The sequence below is a fragment of the Myodes glareolus genome, chromosome 2, assembly GCF_982192425.1.
Source record: "Myodes glareolus chromosome 2, mMyoGla1.1, whole genome shotgun sequence".
Taxonomy (NCBI): domain Eukaryota; kingdom Metazoa; phylum Chordata; class Mammalia; order Rodentia; family Cricetidae; genus Myodes; species Myodes glareolus.
Genome location: NC_142027.1, coordinates 71,761,600 through 71,777,290, shown reverse-complemented (window position 1 = coordinate 71,777,290; position 15,691 = coordinate 71,761,600). Strand labels below are relative to the sequence as shown.

Genomic DNA, 15,691 nt, shown 5'->3' with positions numbered 1-15,691 from the left:
TTACTTCCTAACTAACCGACATTTTTTTTGTCAGCAAGTAGGAAGGAAAACTTATAAGAAAAATATATTCATGCTATTTGTTGCAATATTTATAAATATGTGGGAAGTCTTTTGGTTTGGAGTCATATCTGGTAGCTCCTCTCCTGGTAAGTCCATTACCATCTATCTCTTCTATTGATTACAACTGAAAACTAAACAAAAACCACAAAAGCAATAACCTGAATGGTGCGGAAAGTAAACAAAAGCAGGCAGACTGTGGAAGGTAAGAAGACTTGGCAAAACAAACTAACAAGGGGTAGGGTTCCCAGTGTTTGCCTCTTTCCTCTGGAGTGTTCAACTTGAGTATGCATCCTACTGTGTATGTATCCTAGCATGTATTTTGTATCCTAGTACGTATAGATATATGTGTGTATATCCTAGTATATATGTAGACTAGTATGTATGTATAGATTTATGTATTCTTGTATGTATGTGTGTATCCTAGTATGTATGCATCTGTATGTATGTATTCATTATAATCTGTGTGCATTATGCATTCTAGTACATATGTATGTACTCATGTATCTTAGTATGCATATTCCCAATATGTACCCTAAACTGCTCTATCAGCTGCAACCAAGAGAAACCCAGTCTTTCTGGCTAAAATAACCAGGACAAAAGGGCCCCTAGAGGGTGTAAACTATCAAGAAAACCAAGGAAAGACAAAAGTCACAGAAGGGAATTAGTGCAGTGTTTGAACTGTGTAAGTCCCAGGCTCTATGAAGAATGGGTCATATGTGGAGCAGACCAATAGAAAAACATGAATTTCAAGAATTGTACTGAAAAATGTACAGTTCCCTACTTGCCAGAGCAATGCCTAACCACTTGAAAGAGGCAGAAAAAAACAGCAAAACACTTTTAAAAGCTAATACTGAGGGTATTGCTTACAAGAAGCAAGAGGCTGAACATTCTACACAAAGTATTAAAAGGATCAAAAATCTTGTAACAATATTTAAGACATTGGGTATACTCAGTGACAACAACAAACCTGGTCAATTGTCAATATTAAAAAAGTCAGCACCAACACTGCCGATCCTTGGCTGATTTCATGTTGAAATGAAAAGATAATGATCTTAAGAAGTTATTAACCTGACTTGGTGATGCACACCTTTAGTCCCAGCACTTAGGAGGCAGAGGCAAGTGGATCTCTGAGGTCAAGACCAGCCTGGTCTACAGGATGAGTTCCAGGATAGGTGGGACTATGCAGAGAAACCCTGTCGAAGAAGAAGAAGGAGAAGGAGAAGGAGAAGGAGAAGGAGAAGGAGAAGGAGAAGGAGAAGGAGAAGGAGAAGAAGAAGAAGAAGAAGAAGAAGAAGAAGAAGAAGAAGAAGAAGAAGAAGAAGAAGAAGAAGAAGCAGCAGCTACTAATGATGAACTCTAGGCATAGGACCCTGATGAATGTGGAAAGAGAGAAGACACTCCACAAATTTGTCCTCTAATCACCACACATGTACCATAGCACACACATTATGCACACAATACTGGCAATAAATAAATTTAAAAGAAGTTATTATAAGTATCCTTTATATAGTTAAAGTGAACATTTATAAAGCAAAGAGAAATATTCAACCAATTAATATGTATTGTTAAATGGATAATTTAGAAATGAAAATATAACACTTGAGGTTATTTTATTAACTAGATCTCTTTAATACACTAGATACACTCAATAGCCATTACACACATTGGAGAACAAAGAACACTTACTTTAAATGAACAGAGGTTGGGGTTGGGTTACTAAAAGGGCTTGCATTCTTGTCAGTAGAGATCAAAGAGAAGATAAAGAAATTGAAGTGGGAGTGTGTGTGCGTGCATGGGTGTGTGTGTGAGTGTGGGTGTGTAAGAAACAATAATAGAAGAAAACTCCCCAAAGATTGTAAGACACTTAAATCTCTAAATTCAAGAAGCTTGGAGAACCCCAAATCAGTTAAATTCTGTGAGAACTACATCCAAGCATATGATAGTCACACAGCTGGAAGTCAAAGATAGAATTTAAAAAAAAAAAGACTGTTAAAGAAAAATGGTGCATTGCATACAAGAGAATGATGCTTAAAATGACCACAGACTTGTCATAAAAATCAGGAAGACAAAAGGAAACGTACTAAGTGGAACGAACAGCCCAGGCATGGCAGAGAAACTGCAAAACCTGTAGCAATGTAGAGATTCCAGCAACCGGAGAGGAAACGATGCAGCAGAGCGTATGACTGGCGGGTACAGGAGCTACGGGGGACAGGTTAAACACAAGGAGCACTCAATGCTGCTGCACCAGGGTCAGGCCTGGAGCGGGGTATCTCTAAAGCCACACCCATAGGAGGACAATAAAACACTTCCCTACTCCACCAGTGATTTGAAGGAGGTAATGGTCACTGCTCACTGCTGGGGACTCTGTTGTGATTTGGAGAGGTTATGCGACCCCCCTCCTTAAACCATAAAGAGGAGGGCAAAATTATAAAACCACAGCAGTTATAAGAAAATCAGAGACTGTTGGAATGGATCCAGGAGACTTTCACAGACCTGTAATAACCTGTCGTGTAAAAGATAGAGATTCCAGAATAAAAATATAATGAAGACAGAACAAAGGCAATAATTAAATGAACAATAGTGTATATTTTCTTCAGAGGAAAAAAAGTACTTTAAAAATGCTATGCTCCAGATTGAATTATAAAAGAAAAATATATGAGAATACCCAGTTAATAATTCTGAACTCCAAAGTGAAAGGAGAAACCCTATGTATAGGTGAAGAGTGAGCTTGCTGTCACAAGCTGCCATTGTGCTTTCTGATACCAAACAGACCAAACAGCACTCACTGACAGGCCATTGCTAGAACAGAACTATCTGCCTCCATAAAGACAAAGGAAGATGTTATAGGGATATATGAAAAGTCAGAAAACATTGTGCCCTTCATCCATCCAAGGACAGTAAAGAAGAAACTAGAAATAAGTGAAGAGCAGAACCAAATTTTCAACACAAGGAAAAGAGGAACCAAAGACCCAAGTGGAGAGTGAACAGCCCTTACCCACACAATTGCAACATGGCTGAAGATAGACTATGAGCATGTGCGTGCTAGCTAGTTTTATGTCAGCTTGACACATGCTAAAGTCATCTGGAGGAAGAAACCTTAGTTAAGAAAACCCTTCCAAAAGATCAGGCTGTAGGCAAGCCTGAATGGTGTTTTCTTAAATACACCATTGTATTTAAGAAATAACACCATTGATGTTATTTCAAATACACCATTGATGGGGGAGGATCCATCCTATTGTGGGTGGGCCACCCGTGGGCTGGTGGTCCTGGGTTCTATAAGAGCAGTCTGAGCAAGCCATGGGGAGCAAGGCAGTAAGCAGCACCCCCCCCCAGAGCCTCTGCATCAGCTTCTGCCTCCATGCTCCTTCCCTTTGTGAATTCATGTTCTGACTTCCGTGATGAATCGTGGTATGGAAGTATAAGTCAAATAAACACTTTCCTCCAAAACTTGCTTTTGCTCATGGTGTTTCATTGCAAAAATCAACCCTAACTAATGCAACATGTAATGTTAGCACTAATGATGTTCAAAATAGCGAAGGCTACTGGATAAAGAAAATGTTTATGAGTACCAAAGTATCCCAGGACGGTCTAGGAGTCAGATTGGGAGTTAGAAAGGTAGAAAGCAAACTATGCATAGTGCTGTGGATGGTGGGATCTAGAATGAGGAGTGGGTAAGTACAGATTCCAGAGTCCCCAGCTTTGGAGTGGGGCTCAGGAGGTGTGTGTGCAAGGGAGTAAATGCTTTGGAGAAGATGCACGTCAGTGACACAAGCAGTAGTGTTTAAAACACTCTGACATCAGAAGGAAGATAAGACACTCGGAATATAAATTAGAAAGTCAGTTTTTCACATGTACTATCTCCCTTATTGAAAAGTTCACAAGTATTCATTAAGTAATGTCATAGATTTCGCTGGAGTGATCCCTCCCCATTACCCCCTTGTTTCTGAGATCTGAGGCTTAGCATTACAGCTGAGATGACAGCATGTTCTTTTTTAAAAAAACCAGAATTAGAGATTCTATGACTGATGGATTGTCAGCATAGTTTATAGACCATACTGACTAAGAGTCTTCTCCTTCGAATACTTGACAATAAAAACCACCATCTTTGCATGGCCCAAATTTCCTTGCTGTTCCGCTCTTATTTCTAATGCCGCCACTCTGAGAGTCTTCACTAAAATGCTTCAGGCAGAGCGGTTGGCCAGACACACTTTACCAGACTTCTCTAGCTGGAGTTTTGTTGGTTTTATTTTGTTATGTGTTTCTGTTGTTTGTTTTAATTTCTTTTCCTTTTGTTTCAGTGTGTGTGTGTGTGTGTGTGTGTGTGTGTGTGTGTGTGTGTGTGTGTCTGAGAGAGAGAGAGAGAGAGAGAGAGAGAGAGAGAGAGAGAGAGAGATTGCCTGCATGTATACCTATGCATGCCCAGTGCCTATGGAGGACAGAAGAGAGAGTCAGATCCCCTGAAGCTGGAGTTACCAAAGGTTGTGAACTGCTGTGTGGGTGCTGAACCCTAGTCTTCAGCAAGAGCAACAAGTACCTTAACTGCTGAGCTACCTCTCCAGCCTTTTGCCATGTGTTTATTGTTTGTTTTTATTCTGTTTTTTTTCCTTAGAAACCTGTCACTCAATCTGGCCTGAAACTATGTATCAACAAAGCTGACCTCAAACTTATGGCCATCCTTCTGCTTCAGATCCCCATGTGGTGGGACTGTATCTCCACGCCTTCCACCAGACCACCCCAGTGTGTGTACCCAAGAACATTCATTACACTACTTGACTAATTGGTTTTGTCTTGCCTCGCTGTGACAGAAGCCTTTTTATTGCCAACGTCTGACACCTAGAGCAGCATCTTGGCATCGGTGCCTTCTTTAACCCATGTGTCTCTCAGCTGCCCCCATTTCCACTTTGCTGTATACCTGTGATCATCACAGTGCGTATCCGGGCAGAGATGAGCTCTTCCAAGACAGGCTTCGTCTCCTCCTTCAATCGATTCTCCAAAATCAGTAATCCCAGAAATATCAAGTCTGATTCCACCTTCTCCCTGATTAAACAGAGATGCACATGTGGCTTTTTTATAGCAATGATGACAAGAAGATTGAACTCCCCGCTGGATGGCCCCGCCCCAGCACTGTTCCCTGGCCACAAGCAACCCTGACTGGGAGCAGCAAGAGTCAGGGTGTGCAGGGCTTAGCTCAATTGAACCAAGAGGAAGTACTTGTAGAACAAAAATTTGACTTTGGCCTTTGCAGAAAATTAGCTCATGACTGCAGGGGTCTCTGGGGTGGCTCAGCTGACTCTCAGCCCCTCATCTATCCACCACAGAGGGGAGACAAAGTCATGGCAATTAAATGAGAAACAAGGAAAATCAAACAAAATGTCAGTTTCTCCAGAAACCAAGGCCGTATAGATTGTCATTCTAGCCCCGTGAGGTGTGATAGAGACCAGTGGATGGGCCCTTTACTAAAGCTAAGCTGGACCCTTATTTCTTTCTCAGCTGGAAGCTCTGTTCTTCTGCACAGAATGGCCCCACACTTCGGGGAGGCCGCCATGAGAGCATCTACAGGAGTATCCTACAGGACCAAGTATGGGGAATGCATTGGGGTTAGAGACTTGAACATTCCCTTGACTCTATTATTTAGACACAGACAGAGAAACAAGTCCCCAGCACTGCCTAATTCACACTGAAATGTAGATGAAAACAGCATCCACTAAAGTCTTCATGCCAAGCTTGCCCTGCATGTTTATCCTGGGTACGGGTTAGGGCCGTGACAGTGTTGGGGATGCTCCTGGAACCTTGTGCATCCCTCCACTAGGTGGCAGGAAGAGAAGAGTTTCAGCTCCTCACCTCAGGGCAGATCTGCGAGGGTGGCATTCCCTATGATGCTGTGCACAGTGTTTCAGTCCCTGGATGGCCAGCTCCCAAGCTATGGTCCAACTTCATGCATCAGTAGCTTCTCCCACGGGCTCCACATGAGCCACGCACCATGGATGTGCTCTGTCATTAATCATGCCCAGACTTTTGCTCCGGACTGTTGGAGACTTTCTCGTTTCACGGCAAACATTAGTTCCCACATCTATCATAGACATCCTCCCCATGTCCTGAGTCCCACCTCATGCTGCCTGACCCTAAGGCGTCTCCAAAGAGGAACAACTGCCGTCTCTACAGCTCGCTTCTAACCCAGTTAGCCGGTTCCTTATATATTCACGCAACTGATGTATTAGCTTTTTGATCTGCCTCCAATCCCGGAACAGAAACCCACCTGAGTCAAGATTCTACTCATTAATGCCCACGTGATGCCCACGGACAGGAACCGCTCAGCAAATACCACCTACTCGGAACACTTGGCTGCCTGTTTGTGGTCTTGTTTGGCCATACAATAAAAGTGAAGTAATTTGCTCCTTCTGCATTTCCCTGGGAACTGAGACCGTGAGTGAGGACCACTGGCATCCGTTGAGTACCTACTAAGTGAGAAAAAGGAGCAGCTTTGCAGAGGTTTCAGGAACTCCAGTTCCAAGATTTCACACTCAACTGGGAGGGGAAGGTTAAGCAGGGCCTCCTTGTTTATATGCAATGCTGGGAATTGTGTCACGACCGGTCTGTGGGATCAGAGGAGGGAACAGGTATTTCTGGGTGTAGCGATGAGAGCCTTCTGGAAGGAAGTATTTGGATTTCCCTTCAAGAATAACTCAACTGTTACCTGGTGAGAGTTCCTCAGTCTTTCTATGGCCTCATACTTAGTCCACGGGGTTTAAACATTTTCAGAGATTATGTGGCATGAGCCAATAATAAATTATCATATTAGACCAAGAAAATGGCTGCAAGGTCAAGCACCCAAGGCCATCTTACAACTCCTATTTCTAGCTCCTCTGGCATGTGGCCAGTGTAGAGGTCAATGATAAAATCAGAACACCACGGTTCCAACCTCAGTCCTCTTCTGCCTTGCTTTGTGACCTTGAGTAAACTGCTCTCCCTATGTGGACATCATTAGCTCCCCAAAGGTCCTGCTGTCTCCAACATCCCTTCACTCTTCTTAAATCTGAACCAAGACGTGAAAAGAAATGGTCACATTGTACCTCCTGTAGCCTCCACACTAGTAAAGAATGGTAGTTGTAACACAGACAGCTGTCAGTCCTGACAGAACTTCCTGTTCTTAAAACTCCCATGACCTTTAAAAGAAGAAATATGAATAAAGCAGGGCAAAAACCATCGATAAGATCTTTATATCAATGTTAGAAGACAGGGAGAGAGAGAGAGAGAGAGAGAGAGAGAGAGAGAGAGAGAGAGAGAGAGAGAGAGTGTTAGTTCTTGGTCAGGGATAAGCGAAGGATAGAGGATTTTAGCTTTAGCCTTGGGTACCCATGGTGATGATGGGGCTTAAATTTGGGAGAGCTAAGTAGATAACCTAAGACAAGAGCCATTTTGTCAATTTGTGTTTAGGCCATACTAGATTTTGCAAGATTAGAATTTCGAGTTCGATCGCTTTAACAAAGTCAAGCACTCTCCTGCAGACCACACGGTTCCCAAGTGCAGTGATTGTTGTCTCTACTATTCCCAAACCAGGAATTTTCAGCTTGAGAACGCACACACATCACACTAGGTAAGAAGCCAGAGCAGCACTGTAAACAGTATCTTATCACGCCCAATTCTGCACCAGCCTTCCCTGACTCGAGATTTCTCTGGTTCAAGTTGTGACGTCTAATCTCAAGGTTCACTTCCAATTCTGACTTCAGAGATCTAGAGCTGAGTCGACCTAATCACAACATTCAGAGTTGAAATAGTCAAACTTCAGGGGCCTTTCTGAACTGATTAAGCAGGAAGTGCTCTAATAACCCCCCAAATCCGTCCCTCAATGACTATCCACACACCGCTTTCCCTCCGGGCCTCCCATTTCCCATTCCCAGTGTCAGGAGGTTGGTCAGATCAGGCCGTCTCAGTAGAAACAGAAGTAACTCTAGGTGACATTTTAGGGGGGAAAGTTTTGCAAGTGTGCAGTGCTGTGTGCAATGACAGCTCACAAAGAGCTGCCACTCATCCTTCGCACCTTGTGAATAATTGAGTTAATATTCAGGAGCTTTTTAAATCACCAGCAGTTTGTATTATTTATATTACATCATTAGTCTACTGTTAGCGAACCTACTATCATTCTATAGTTAATGCTGTTGCATTAAACAAGAATAAAAATGTTTCTAGTATATTTCCCCCAGCTATGTTTTTCTCATATAAATATAAGTATTTTTGGAACTCCTAAATTTTGCAGGAATATCTCTACTATGCATATTGAGAGGAAGTTGTACTGTTTCCTTCCATATTTTACTGACTTCACTGAGCTGTCTTCCTTGCAACAAGGCTGTGTGAGGCCCTGAGGCTGTGCTCCAAAGAACACTGACGGAAGTCACTGCAGTCTCATTGAGTCTACTCTCAGATATAAGCAATTGTTCAGTGTGTGTGTATGTGTGTATGTGTGTGTGCGCGCGCGCGCGCGTGCGTGCATGTGGAGACCAGTGGACAGTCTCTAGCATTGTATCTCACTGGCCTAGAGCTCCCCACCCGGGCTAGGATGACCAGTCTGTCCAAGGACAGTCAGCCTTTCCATCAGTGTGATTACAAGCCTGGGCCACCAAGCCTCACATTTCTAGTGGGCTCTGGGATTGAACTCAGGTCCTTGTACTTGCAAGTCAAGTGCTTTCCCAATGGAACCGTCTCCCAAGTCCACAACCTGTTCTCTTTGTTTTACTGGCATTAGCCAAGAATTTATTAAACTATTATATTTTGTAATGGACTGTTCTCTTCTTCCTTTTAACTCCTACATTGGAGGATATGTTTTACTGATAATATATACAGAAAATATCACCTATAAATTCAAAGGTGCTAATGGAAGTAGTGAAAATATAGTTACAACTAGAGAGGGCTAAGTCATATGAATTTGAAAATAAATAGATGAGACTATCTGAGTTTAAAATACTATAGTTCAAAATGAGCCTTGATTAACCCTACAAAAGCAGAAATAGTAGTGGCTAACAAAAAAAAACCATACTAGAAATGACATTTAAGAAAAAATAAATAGAATAGCCCCTCAAAAAATGTCAGAAAAACAATGACAAAAAGTGGAACTGTCACTGCTAAAACCCGTTTCAGGGACTAAGCATCCTTACTTTAATATGCACACATCACAACCTCCTCCAATATGACCCCTTGGAAGGGTTTCCTATTTTTCTGCAAACATTATCTAGATTACAGAAACCCGATTGACATTTATTTATTCCTATAGCTGTGTATTTTATATTACAAAGGGTTTTTTCTAAGTAATGTGAAATTTTATCATTTCTAACCGGTTTACATTATATCCAAACCGGGCCCACAATGTCAAACCCTTAAAATACTGATTATTTCCACACAACTTTTCACACAGCCCTAAGGTCACCTTGTGTTTGGTGTTTTATACAGCTGTTTCTCATATATTCTGCCAGTGTCCGCATCAGCTCTGTGATTCGGGCAGGGCAGGATGACTGTATCTCTGTTTACCATATTCGGAGAGACCTTTGCACAAAAAACCAAGCATGGCGTTTTGCCGGGCCCACCCCAGAACTTTTGCCTCCCGTCCCAGTCAGACGCATCTTGCCCGAATCATCTTCTTCAGGAAAACCATCTCCTTTTACCTTGTCAGGGCAGTTGCCGGGCAGTCACTTTCCAGCTTCTTGTAAGCCAGAGCTATGACCCGGAACCCCTGTGTCGTATAAATCTGAAGTTCACTGATAAAGCTGGATGGTACTGTTTGAAAACAAAGAAACAATATTAGTGTGCAATGTTTCCTTAACCAGCATGGGTAGAGAAACCCTTCACGCTCATCTAACTCTTACCCCAGGAAACACACTTTTAAAAAGTTACATAAAGCTGGGCAGTGGCGGTGCACATCTTTAATTCCAGCACTCGGGAGACAGAGGCAGGTGTGAGTTAGAAGCCAGCCAGATGTACAGAGTGAGTTCTAGGACAGCCAGAGATATACAGAGAAACCCTGTCTTAGAAAATCAAAGGGGAAAAAAAGGAGTTCCATAAGCAAGGCAGTAGGAAATTGTAATCACAACTGTATCATCAGCATTAACATCTATTTTTGTTTTGGTTTGGTTTTTTCAAGATAAGGTTTCTCTGGAGCTTTGAAGCCTGTCCTGGAACTAGCTCTTGTAGACCAGGTAGACAGGCCTCGAACTCACAGAGTTCTGCCGGCTTCTGCTTCCCAAATGCTGGGATTAAAAGGGAATGCCACCACTGCCCGGCTAGCATTAACACCTTAAGATCCAGTAAAACTGAAACATTAGCCCTGAGCCAGAATCATTTGAAAAGCAAAGACTAGGGAATGCGTGGAATTCTTTTTTCTCCAGTTTAAACAACAAATATTAGCTAAGGGTATGTAATATGTACAAACTCTGCTCTACAGATGTCTGTTTAGTTGGGGAAAAACAGTATACTGATATTAAAACTAAAACCAAAATGGGCCACTGCCATTATTGGCTATGCAACAGTGTGCAGAGTGCTGTAGGGGCTTCTGCGCCTGGGTAGGAGGTGGGTGGGTGAAGGAAGGAAAGTCCTTGCTGGCTGAGAGATCCCTATGTACTCAGGCACAGGGGTTCCAGACAGCTCAAAGAAGCCCAAGATGTGAGGGATGAATGTACAGAAGGGAACTCAGATCGTGAAAGACTGATCTATGATCTCAAAGGAATTTGAAAATCTGCTGGTGGCTGTGGAGAGCAATCAAGTAAAAAATACAAAAAAAAAAAAAAAGGTAGCAACGCAGTTATAAGGGAGGAATCGGGCATGTTGGGAACTGGAGGATGGGGTGGGGCAGTCATTACCCAAGGCAGAAAAGCTTGGAATACTCATGAATCAACCACTAAGTGATCGTCAGCTGGCCCTTGGATCTAGAGTGTTGTGGGGACAAGTTTGGCTGAAAACAAAAATTTGGCATTTTTTAAAATTGTTTTTTATTGAACTATATGTTTTTCTCCACTTCCCTCTTTCCTCTCCTCTCTCCTTCTATCCTCTCCCAAGGTCCCCACGCTCCCAATTTACTCAGGAGATCTTGTTGAGTCTGAACTGCCAGGCTTATTTTGTGTGCAGCAGGTACCGCACAGTATTTCCCATGTAGATTTGGCGTTTGTATCCCATGTCTATTAACTAACCTGTGTCAGGTTGGCAAAAGCTGGCCACTCTCTCCGGTGCACCTTTCATGAATGCCAGTCTGGCACCTCCCATCTCTTGAGCAACGACTGTCATCCTCTGCAACGCCGACGAGAAAGGGAACTGGCGCAAGATCGCAAGCCCTTCCACTGGGACCTGTTTGATGGACGGGGAATGGAGAGGCGCATACTGGCAAAGCATCTAGCTACTGGGACTTAACTGCTCCACCCTCAGTCTTTGTTTTACCAAAACAGAGGGGAAATATAATCCACTTTTCACATCATCAGTTCAAGACACATCCGCAGTTTCCCCTGGTGTGGACGGACACTGTGGGGAGACTGACATGCAAGGCTTACCTGGCCAACTGCGTCTGTCGGCTTAACGACCGTGACCGTGGTGTGTGCCGGCATTCCCTTGAGGTGGAAATCACCCCCAGAAGTGGTCATTTCCTGTTTCAGAAGTGAGATATTTCATGGGAGGAGTTTGCTTATTCTTCATACACCGAGACTAAGTTTGCCCCCTTCTCTTGCGGAGACCTGCCTCAGCCACCTCAGGGCCTCCATGGGCCTGCTGTTGGCCTGGTGAAATCAGACGGATTCTACTCCAGGAAAACAAAACCAAAAGGCACAAGGCAGTGGAAATGCTGGAACGTGAAGGACATGCACTTCTGAATTATTCATGCAATTTATCTGGCTTTCGCTGTTGGAGTTGCTGCACAAAGGTTCATTCTCGGCTTCTGAAGAGCTTAGCTGGAAAATGTTGAGTCTGAACTGCCGGGCTTATTTTGTGTGCAGCAGCAGGTACCGCACAGTCTTTCTTTCCCTAGAGTCGCTGCTGCTGCCGCTGTTCCCTGTCTGTCTAAAGTGGCCCGAGCAGGGCGTCTTTTTGCCCTATGCATGATTGCTATCTAGGAGCAGCTGTAATAATGACTCTAAATTATAGGCAAGGAAACCTTTTTACCTAAAGATATTGAAGTTCTCTGTAATCATTTAATTGGGTGGCTAACTAAGAACATCTCAGGAAAGAAACTGTAACCTCTACTTAGAGACACAGAATCAGTATTCCAGAGCGAATGAGAGACTGAAAAGCAATCAGATCTGTTAGAGGAGGGAGAGCCTCCGGAGACATCTCTCCCAGAGGTGCTCACACAGTCCCCGGGGCCTGGGCTGCACGCAATGGCAAGGAGATACAATAGCTATAGGAAAGAAGCTGAAGCCATGTCGTCTCTCCCTCCCTGCTCTGCCCACAGCCACAGCAACTCCGAAGACAGGTTTTAGAGCTATTGCCGGATAAAGTTCCCTTTGAGGACAGGTTAGCACTCTTTTTTAATATGGGTATCACATGTCTGATTTGGTTCCCTTGTCCTAAAGCCATCAGAACCAAAGTCCTAACATGAAGGAAGACTGCACACGGCTGAGCATCAGTTGAGGCAGGGGTGAAACTAGAACAGAACGAGCAAGACCCTTAAACCTCAGGAGCATCTGCTCTTGGGTCTCGTTTGGAATCTCGGGGGAAACTCTAGTGAGTTTCTGCTCTTGGTCTTGGAAATTAGAGGGGCAGTCAATAAACTGAAATAAAACTCTAGGTTGCCGTAACTCTCCAACTTACCCAAGCACTGTGGAAAGCAGTGTTTTTAAACCCCCATGCGCTAGAAAGTGTATTTTTTCCCGTCATTATTTTTAGTGAGAAATAACAATTATGCGTATTTATGGGATTCAATGTGATGCTTTGACCTATGTATGTATTATAAAAAGGTGAACTCGTGATAATTAACTTATCATCACCTCGCCAAATTAACTCCAGAAAACTCTGAAACAAGCTCACAGAATGGTTGAACTAGAAAATAATTACACAAGAATTATAATGATCATGATAACTCTTAGACTTACAGTAGGCACCAAGTACTCTGGAACTTAACTACACCAAAGATTTTTATTGTACCATTTCATTTAATCCTACAGCAACCCTACAAAATACGCAGTTCAGATCAGAAAGCCAGGCTTAGACCAGTTTGCCCTTTACATAATACTGGAAATCCCACATTTCCTTTAAGTAGCAAAGAACTGTGATACAGCTTGTGCTGTGCTGGCATTAAAGACGTTTCTGGCGTTCTCTGAAGGTCAGGCACTTACCCATTTGGTGGCTTCAAACATTTTCAGGTCCAAAGGGTCTCCCTGGATGGCCCCATCAAGAAGGATCAAAGAGTGACAGCTGGCCATGGCTGTACACAGCGGACCCTGGGGCAGAGCTTTGCCTGAGGCAAAGCTGTGAACTGCCTGGAATCTGAGAGAGGAGAGAGAAGAAGATTCAGGGCTGTGCCCTCCTGCCATAGATGGAGCTTCTTGGAGGTTTTTGATTTAATGCGCACGGCTGCATTTCTCTAGTCTCGGCAGGACAGTGGTGTGTTTCCCATCCTGCCTTCTAGGTCTGTTCAGGAATACTAGGAAGGCTCAGAGCCTATTCCTTACTCCCTTTCCAACTTTGCCTTAGTTCTTCCTAGATTTATTTTATCCACAGGGGTTGACAGAACAAGAAGTACCCCTTTTGTTCTGAGGTCTGCTCCCACCCCAGTGAGTAGATCACTTCTCTTCCAGTTATGGAAAGACTTTCAATCCTATGGGGCTGGGCATATTCTCTGTATCTGTCTCCCAGCATGTTAGATGTTTGGTCCACCATAGATATTCAGTAAGCATAAAAGGAAATGGATGAGTGGGTTAGTTCATAGGTGAAGAAGTGAACAGTAAAAACATTTTGGAAAGGACCCTGTGCATCCCTTCTTCAACCATGGCATCTTGTGTCAATACTGCCTCTATTTTCCTCATCATTTCCCACAGAAAGTGATTTTATCTAAAATCAGTGGAAATAAAACACATATATTGTACATGAGATTCATTCACTAATTGAAAGAGTAAGTTATTGAGTTCATCCTTGGTCCCACTAGGGGAACGTCCCCTTCAACCTTTTTGCGCAGCCCCCTCTCAACTGTATAGCACAGTAGTTGGGTTGAGGGAGGGGATCTCATCACAGAGTGTCTGAATGATAGTAGCCTCTTCCCACGAAGAGGCGAGATCTGCTTCCCAGAGGCCGTCAGAATCTACTTGCCATCCCTCCTCTCATGTTGGCATCTTTTGAAATTTGAACTAGCTCTGTAGCCTCAGTCAGGCCTTGAGACTGCCACCTTCCTGCCTCCTCAACAGCTAAACTTACAAGCCTGTACCACTATGCCCAGTCTAAAAATAGCGTTCATGGGTGTGTGCGTCATCTGTGGCATATAAAAGCACTACGATCACAAATTGGACTTGATACGTTTGAAAAGAGAAAGGACACAATGCTCGGCATATAAAGAAGGAAATGTAGGTCAGGGAGGAGTTGGAGAAGGCGAGGAACATGATCAAAATGCACTGCAGGAATTCTCGAAGGATTAATTAAAATATTTAATTACAAAAAGAACCGCAGTCAACCTTGTCTGCGTGAAATATTTTGAAGAAAATGATCTCGCTTTCAGACAATAGTGTGCCCCATGCCACGTGCTTCCAGTCCTGACCACGCTGGAGCTGAAACTGGTGACATCAGCAGACAGGGAAGCAGACTCAGGTGTGGCCACGAGAGGGCTAGCTTTTCAAGTCTCCGAGACAGGAAGTCGCCACCACCACGGGCCATTCCTAGCCACCCTCACCACCACACACCCAGACCCACAAACACAAAGGAATCTTTTCTCAAGGATTGGTTTCTGGCAGGCAGAGGACAGGGTTCCCAGAATCGGGATACTAAGAAACCGAGTCACCAACTAACGTCCCATAGGCAGGTCTCTTCCTGAAAAGCAGGATACAGTGTCACGTTGGTCTTTCCTGCTATGTCACCTCTGTGAAGGACAGTGGCCTGGGGCTGTCTAGAACACTGACAAAAGGGTCAATGTCAGGCCTCTGGCGAACAGGCTTAAAGCAAAGTTCATTTCAGAGAGCGTTTGCAAACTCCCCCTCGCCTCCTCAGTTTGTGGGTGGTAGGCCTGCGATGGACTTAGAGCTAATATGTATGTTTAGAAAGACCTGAGAAATTCTAAGAGGAGAAGTGTAAAGATAAGACTTCAGTAATCATTGCTTAGCAAAAGCCAAAGTTCAAGTGTCTCCATTAGGAGTTCTGAGAGTAAAGGCAAGGGAGGCCCTGGGGAGAAGCAAGTCACACAGGAATCCCCAGTACAGTTAGCCAGAGTACTCACCCATTCTGGTCACAGGCCACAACTCCCCAAGGATCCAAGCCACCCCTTGTTAAGGTGCCTGTCTGAACAGAAACAAATCTTTGTATTAAATGGAAGATCTACTCACACATTAGGGAAGATAAATCTGGTACGTTTTAATAGCGAAATACACATCAGAACGATATTATCAACATGGGTTCTTTAAGGAGGACAACAATACAGGTATTGTGTAATGAGTATGTGAGTTCCAAGGAAGAAGTTGCAGTG

General features: G+C 43.6%; 1 protein-coding gene across 4 annotated transcripts in view; it reads right to left on the bottom strand.

The window, feature by feature from the left end:
- The window catches only part of Atp13a4 (ATPase 13A4), a 129,896-nt gene that overhangs the window by 33,298 nt on the left and 80,907 nt on the right, over window positions 1–15,691 (bottom strand). For all 4 annotated transcript variants that reach the window (XM_085685387.2, XM_085685385.2, XM_048453941.3 and 1 more), the window contains 6 exons: window positions 15,446–15,507; window positions 13,362–13,512; window positions 11,586–11,678; window positions 11,232–11,385; window positions 9,714–9,825; window positions 4,973–5,097 (listed from right to left, as the gene is read on the bottom strand). In XM_085685387.2, the coding sequence (XP_085541513.2) occupies window positions 4,973–5,097; window positions 9,714–9,825; window positions 11,232–11,385; window positions 11,586–11,678; window positions 13,362–13,512; window positions 15,446–15,507 (697 nt within the window). The remainder of the gene's footprint in view (window positions 1–4,972; window positions 5,098–9,713; window positions 9,826–11,231; window positions 11,386–11,585; window positions 11,679–13,361; window positions 13,513–15,445; window positions 15,508–15,691) is intronic.